Raw genomic sequence first — 7,121 nt, forward strand, 5'->3', positions numbered from 1 at the left:
GTGTTCTTCGCCTGGCACCAGTGCAGACGCATTTAGGGCGAGCTTATGCACCACCATCTTGGATTAGGTAAACGGTAGAGCGTTGGGGCGAGGGAAAAATAGAGTTGAAGCTGGGATGGGGAGGGAAAGGAAAAAAATTCTCCACGTTGTGCGAACTCGCCACCATCCTGCACTGCGGGCTAAATTGTCCTAATTAGCATGAAAAATAATAAATGCGAAGGCTTTTGATCGTTTTAGCCAGCTGACCCTGTATGCAAATATTGCTTGGTGAGGTTTGAATCAATAACGATCAAATACTGCTCCCCGTGGAAAGGTAAGCAAGACGAGAACTCGTTTGTCACCCCATTTGGGAAAAAGGGTTCTATTTACGCAACTCAGGTTGTATCAACTTCAAATATGCAAACAACTTGCTACAGGTTGCTTCGGGTGAATTTGAGGTCAAGGTTCGATCCGTTTTTCAGCAGTGAACACCATTGCTCTATGATTATGGTCTAAATAGTGCCATTCGTGTTTCCCTTGTGTGTTTTGCTCTCCTTGTTTGATTTCAAGGTAAATAGGCTAAACAGAGAAAGCTAGAGAAGGTTCCGTTTGGCTGGTCACGGATTGTGAACTTTCTGTGTGATCATACTGAATCTACACAGCGGAGCTTTTTTCTGCGTCCCAAGGGATCCCCGCCTCAATGACATCTTCCTCTTACAACGAATTGGGTAGTAGTAGAAGTAGTAGTGGTAAATTTTATTTGAGTGTCGATCGATCTAGCGTTTCTCACACTATCTGGTGACACTAATTAAGAACTAAGATAAATATGCAATTACAAATTAAGAATTATTTAAAAATTACACGTTTCTGGTCGTTAAAAACCTATCCTAAATACCCAATACACACTCAATTTCCTATCGGGTTGAAAGTTTTAGGCGAAGATTTCTATTTAACAATCGATTCATGAAAGTGAAGAATGATCATCGCAGTTAATTTTCCAATTTAAGCAATCGGAAAGAAGAAGCCTGAAAAAATCAGGGCTTCAACGGGATTCGAACCCGTGACCTCCGCGATACCGGTGCGATGCTCTACCAACTGAGCTATGAAGCTACACATTGGGAGCGAGGTCAATTAATTGAGTTCATATCTTCCCGTGAGGAGTGAAATGATGTGAAGTTTATATGAAGCCCTGATTTTTTCAGGCTTCTTCTTTCCGATTGCTTAAATTGGAAAATTAACTGCGATGATCATTCTTCACTTTCATCTACTACCGCAGTTCATATATGAATTATTTCATATAAACTTCACATCAATCGATTCATGGATCAGTACCCCTCCCCCCTTTATTCAACATGAATAAATTAGTCGCTTGAAAATGATCGGCAGCTTGAAAGGAATAGACTACCAGGGGTTTCAATAATATTAGTTATAAACGGCCACTGAAGGTGTAATAGGCGGTTGTGACCACTAAAGGGGCCGTAAGGGCCGATTTACATGGTACTACTTTGTCGCATGCGACAAGTTTACGACAGGCCTACGACATGAATTGTTTCGTGTAAATCAAACCTACAACTCGCTTACGACTGTTGTGTACGTCAAAAAAATTGTCGTAGGTATTTTAAAACAGGTTTTAAAACGCTGCGACAATCGTAGCCGAAATCGATAGAAAATCACGTATTGTGACAAATTTCTACTGAGTAGGGGACGAAGGAAAAGTTTTCTTGCGTCAAAATGGCGGACGAAGTTGTTGTTGACTGATTCACATGAAGATCGTTTCTCGAAAAGTATTGAACGGGTTAAAGCGAAAAACATCTCGTTAGAAAGTTTTTTCAAAGCGCAGGACAGCTAAAATATTTGTTTACCGTTTGTTAGAACTTTCGCTCCGTAAATCCCGGTGCAAACTTTTGCATATTTAATTTTGTGTGTGATAATGTCGTGCGCGTGTAAATGGTCCTAAGTCATGTCGTAGGCCTATCGTAAGGTTGTCGCATGCGTCACAGTCGTACCGTGTAAATCGGCCCTAAGGCCCCTTTCCTCCCCCCCCCCCCCCCCCAGAAAAAATTGAAGTCTACAAGCTCGGAAATGCGATTTCCAGCGTTCTGGACATCAAAAAGCGTGCTGCTGATGGGTATTTTTATGGACCACAAAGCAGGATTTTTTTTTTTCACAAACTATTAATTTTTTGATGCAAAGAGGTGCATTTTGAATACCTTTCTAGGCAGACATCTCTCAGTGACACTTGATATCCACTTAGGCAGGTAATCAATCCAAAGAAATGATAACATTACTCCTCAGTACCGGTTGACGAAGACTGGTTCTCGTCAACCTGTATATGATCTTAACATGTTCTTAAAATTCGTTTCAGAAATACTACGCATTATACATTACTAGAAGTTTAATAGCTCAGCATGATCCCCACTAAAAACACCCAGGTAACAGCATCTTAGCAAAATGGTGTCAACTGTTGTATTACCACAGTCCCATCTTTCCTGTCAGGTACTGTATAGATCCAGCACACCATAGTACTTTAATATGAGTGCATTCTTATTCTGGCATCCTCTTTCTTTTTACATAAGAGCATGTTTTATGTATCAGGCTGAACTGGTTCTTATATGTATGGTGCTTTATTGGCCAACTTTCAGTCTCTTCTTAATCCACTTGTTCTTATATGCGCTTGATTACCGTATCTGCGGCCAGCAACTATGGTTTGTCTTTTTGCAACTGATCTATAGATCCCAACAAATATCCCCAGTTTGCTTTCAAAGCTAACCTTTACACTGGCGCAGATCACCTTATGTCTATCCCATGTTTTCCTATAGGAGAACGCCACAATCATCCTCGATGACGGGTTCACCTGAAGATTTATCCTCTCTCAAGACAGCTGGTGAGTAATATATCAGAGGTTTCTTACGACATCAGCTTTCTTGTGTGTAAACAATTATTATGTGCAGCATGACTAATTTCTATCTCATCAATTGTCTTTTTTTCAGATCACTATCGCTTTTTGGCAAAGAATTATGATTACTTCTACAAGGAGACCAAGGAAGCTGAAACTAATGTCTTGTTGAAGTACTTCAATGTACAACCTCACCACACTGTCGTAGACATTGGTAGTGGAACGGGCTTTTTAGCAGAGCGACTTTTCGAGAGGTCCGAGCTGAAAAACCCCGTTTGGTGTGTGGATCCAAGCGCAGAAATGCAAGAAGAAGCCAAGAAAAAGAAAGGCGTGTTCCCCGTACAGAAACCTGCCGATGAGTTCCTGGATGAATCGGCCCTAGACCAGTGCTTCGACAGAGCGATGTGTATTGCTACGCCTCACCATTTTGCCGATGCTGTGAAAATCTACAGGGGTGTAGAATCCATTCTATCTCCCGGTGGTGTGTTTTTGGTCATGGAAGCCCGCGGATTTACATTTCCTTGGTTTACGAAAGTAGAGAATCGCATGGGAACTTTCTTTGGTGAGCGAAAAGAGATCACCTCGGCATGCCTGCGATTAACGAAATTTGATGTGGAAGTCACGGAAGAGAACATCGACTTCAAGGTGACGAAATCTAAGTGGTACCACATGCTGCGGGGACGCTTCAACAGTAATTTAACGGAGTTTACTGATCAGGAAATTGAAGAAGGAATTGATGAACTGGAGAGAGGAAAGCTCGAAGATTTGAAACCCCAAGATGATATCAGCATTTCTTGCACGTTGCTCGTATTTATAGCTAGAAAGAAAAGTAACTCGACAGTGAATGTTTGACTGATCAATCAGTATTGAGGCTACGACTTTCTTTAGCAGTACAACAAGCCTCGTGTTAGACTCTACAGTTTTTGAAGTCTGGCAAAGTAGCTTCTGGTATTTTGGCGTAGTCATTAGCAAATTAGGCTAAGTAGATTCTTAATTACGTTTTTAAAATGTCTATGAAGGAGATATACTAGGCTAAGCGGTTGGTTAAAAACAAACACTCGCGCCACTTTGTCACCCGACCAAAACTAATCGTGACTCGCTCGAAATTGGTTTGGCTGTCTGTGACTCAATCAGTATTAAGCTGACGGATTAGTTATTAGCTCACCAAACAAATATTACTAATACCCTTGAAAACTCGTGACTCCTGAGATCTTCACCCCATGCTCATCTCCGGCCTGCAGCCAATCCGTCCAAAACCTTATTTGCAGATGGAAAGCAAAGTTCTCTTCAATCTATAGTTTGGGGAAACTATTCCAACCCCATTTTAAAAGTGTTTAATATTGGGGAGTGCGAATAAACCTTTGTAACTACATGATGATATTGCACTTTCTCTATCGCTGCTCGCATTTATAGACTTTATAGCTAGAAAGAAAATTGACGCCGCAGTAAACGTTTGATCGACCAGTTGGTAATGAGGTAGCTCTGAGGTAACAATAGTTATAGTAATATCAGTAATAAAAAACGCATTTATATACATTTTTACAAGAGGTCTCAAAGCTGAAAAATGCGTGGAGCAAAAATTAAATGTATCAGTCCAAAGACTGGAGATTAAGTTTGTAAGGGCTTCAAAAAGCTATATTAGAATTTCTTCCATTTCTTAGCTTTAGTAAGTCAAACCTTGCTGTCAAAATTCAATCCATTCTAAGTACCTCCAAGTTTGAGTAGCGGGCGCTTGGTGGATGTAAAAAAGAACCGCGATAATTGCTAAACGTCCTAGGTCAATTCAGTCCGTCAATTCATGTCGGCCGATAGGTCATCAGTCAACCGACATGAGACGCGAATTAAAAAGGAATTAACATTGCACACTTGACGGACAAAATTGCAATTTTTTTTTCTTTTGACAAGACAAACCATAAAGGTTGTATGCACTTGTATACATCCTTTCTCCAACATAAACCTCCACAGCTATTGAAATTCGTGACGCATGATTCTGTCCGCCTCACGGAGCATGCGTGTCAAGAGCTGTCGACGGGCGTGGTTCCTGGATCATGCTGCGGTCTTCTCGGTTGATTCCTGGTCAGCCATTTACTCAATGAACCCATTACTGAATGCTCCTCTTCCTTGAAGTGTGTCACAAGACCTTGCTGTTGAATCAAATTGGAGAGAAACTTAACGGGGTTCAGAGAAAATATGTTAATAAATCGCTTCTAGTTGGAATTTCTTCAAAGTCGATTTCCTTACTAGTAATTCCTCGTGACAAACAACTGCCAGTCTTCCGATGAACGCCGGCTTAAACCTAAAAAAAATTCCCTTCCCGATTTTCTAAATCAACGAAGGAAAACTTGAATTAAAAGGGACATTCTTTGCTAGAGTAGAAGGTTAAGCAAGGGACTTCTGCGTGAACGTGTTAATGAGAACGTTCTCGTCACGTATACATTACGTATGTAGCATGAACCTGAACATAGCCCGCAAACGATCACAAAAGAACGTAAAGACTGTGTTAAACAGAGATTGAGATTGTTTAGAACAAATGTGTGACTCAATAGGTGACCTACGCACCCCTCCCCAGCAGTGCTACGCCACACTGCCTCTATTGACACCTACCAACCGTGACTGAAGTTTGTTTCGTTGTGCAAACATGACATGAATGAAAGCAATTATCGGTTGTTTTTAGAGTATTTTGAAGACACTCTGTTGATATTGACGGTACACATCGACACGAGGCAGGCATTATTACTTGGTCTTGAGTATGCGGCAACTTCTAGTTTCCTCTAAGCAAGCTTTTTTTTCGCAGTTTATAAATCACAAGATAAAAATAAACCGGCATTCCGACCGGGCTGGTAACTGATACTTCAAACAAAGATATTTCAGGTCGCGGCCTGCAACACGTAACAAGTATTAAAGCAAATGAAATGAACTAAAATATTACCATCAGTGAAACCACTTGAGATCTTTATATAGGCGATAGTTAATAACTTCAATTGATAGGGTAGAAAATAAACTTTGGTTCAATCCTCATGATCACTCACCCATCCTCCATTCTGTCTGATCCACGGACTCAAGCGTTTCGCGGAGAAATGTCCCATCCAAATCGACATGCTGCGTATGAATCTAGTGTCTCCCGTCTGCGTAAAATCGTAAGCCAGGGCTCCGGCGAACGCGTAAACAGCGACAATACGCGACCAGCTCACCCCAGAAACAACGATTTGCTCAGAGACACGATTGAACATATTGCACACGAGGATGGCAAGATTTACGCGGTAGTTAAGCTGATCCAGAACGTTGTTATAGAGCTTTGGATAGCTTTGCTCCAGTAATGCGCCTACCTCGCACAAGGTCTGTACCACATCTTCGGGGCACCCAGCTAAAGATTGCCCATCTTTCTTCCGGCTTCTCGGATTGAAGTAGCATAAATTTGAGCGCGTGAATCTGGCTTCGATGTATTTCTGGCACAGAAAAGCTGCCTGTTCTGAAATTTCAATTTCTTCCGCCGAACCACTGGGTTTCCGTCCTTTTATCGTCTTTGGAAATAGATAAAAACTGATAGTTCCCCAAGCACGAACCAAAAAGCTCCAAATGGTTTTAAGCGGCATCGTAGATCACTAGAGTTGCACGCGTACGCGTGTAAATAGAGAACTCGTGTCGGTCAAAACAAACGATTAGCTGTCGAAGATGATTGCAATGAATATTTACCGGACCACTTCAAATTAACATATTAATGACACCGACTTTTTGTCCCTGTCTTACTTTTTATCTTTCTTTCCCAGGAGAGCCAGAAGGAGCAAGAAGGTAAAACATCTAGGCTACAAAGGGTAAAACCCACCAGGGATAAAAATAAAAAATAAAAAAATAACGCGAAATCCCATTAAAAAAGATAGGAAAAAGAAACGAAAAAAAAAAAAAGAAACGAGGGCCACACGCGTGCAATATACAAAGACTGTTGCGACCAAAGCTAATGGAATCTAAGATGCGGGAACATGTAAGCAGTTCTTTGACTTGTGCTGCTGCGAGATAAATGAATTATTATTAACAATTCGTAATTGAATCCAAAGCGGATTCACAGGATATACGCTTTTTTTTTATCATTTGAATGGTTCACAGCTAAGCATGTTACCAATAATGCCACGTGAATATGTAATTTATTATTGATATTATGGACGTTTTCTATTTTTCCTGATAGACTGGAGTGACTCTGTAGTGCGCCTTACCGCATAAGATCGTGTGGTTCTTTCTTTGATATTGTCAC

At 41.0% G+C, this 7,121-nt stretch overlaps 2 protein-coding genes across 3 annotated transcripts; one reads left to right on the forward strand and one right to left on the reverse strand.

The window, feature by feature from the left end:
* Positions 1-148: 148 nt before the first annotated feature.
* On the forward strand, positions 149-4,415 carry LOC110048976 (uncharacterized). Of its 2 annotated transcripts, XM_020754745.2 has the most exons (3): positions 149-313; positions 2,799-2,863; positions 2,970-4,415. In XM_020754745.2, the coding sequence occupies exons 2-3, from the start codon at positions 2,821-2,823 to the stop codon at positions 3,725-3,727; spliced, it is 801 nt and encodes a 266-aa protein (XP_020610404.1). In that variant the 5' UTR covers positions 149-313; positions 2,799-2,820; the 3' UTR covers positions 3,728-4,415. The 2 variants fall into 2 exon arrangements, with proteins under 2 accessions (XP_020610404.1, XP_020610402.1); XM_020754743.2 differs by lacking the exon at positions 149-313 and having other exon boundaries at positions 2,742-2,863.
* LOC110048977 (bcl-2-related ovarian killer protein homolog B-like) lies at positions 4,324-6,933 on the reverse strand. Its single transcript, XM_020754746.2, has 2 exons — positions 5,905-6,933; positions 4,324-5,019 (listed from the first exon to the last, which is right to left on the reverse strand). The coding sequence occupies exons 1-2, from the start codon at positions 6,466-6,468 to the stop codon at positions 4,891-4,893; spliced, it is 693 nt and encodes a 230-aa protein (XP_020610405.1). The 5' UTR covers positions 6,469-6,933; the 3' UTR covers positions 4,324-4,890.
* Between the last annotated feature and the right edge of the window lie 188 nt (positions 6,934-7,121).

The sequence above is a fragment of the Orbicella faveolata genome, unplaced genomic scaffold (assembly GCF_042242905.1).
Source record: "Orbicella faveolata isolate gen_17 unplaced genomic scaffold, um_ofav_v1 contig_36, whole genome shotgun sequence".
Lineage (NCBI taxonomy): Eukaryota > Metazoa > Cnidaria > Anthozoa > Scleractinia > Merulinidae > Orbicella > Orbicella faveolata.

Coding starts and splice junctions, on each gene's coding strand:
- LOC110048976 (XM_020754743.2), top strand. CDS start 2,785: ATGTTTTCCTATAGGAGAACGCCACAATCATCCTCGATGACGGGTTCA. Junction 2,864..2,969: donor ATCCTCTCTCAAGACAGCTG/GTGAGTAATATA, acceptor TCTTTTTTTCAG/ATCACTATCGCTTTTTGGCA.
- LOC110048977 (XM_020754746.2), bottom strand. CDS start 6,468: ATGCCGCTTAAAACCATTTGGAGCTTTTTGGTTCGTGCTTGGGGAACT. Junction 5,020..5,904: donor TCAGACAGAATGGAGGATGG/GTGAGTGATCAT, acceptor TTGATTCAACAG/CAAGGTCTTGTGACACACTT.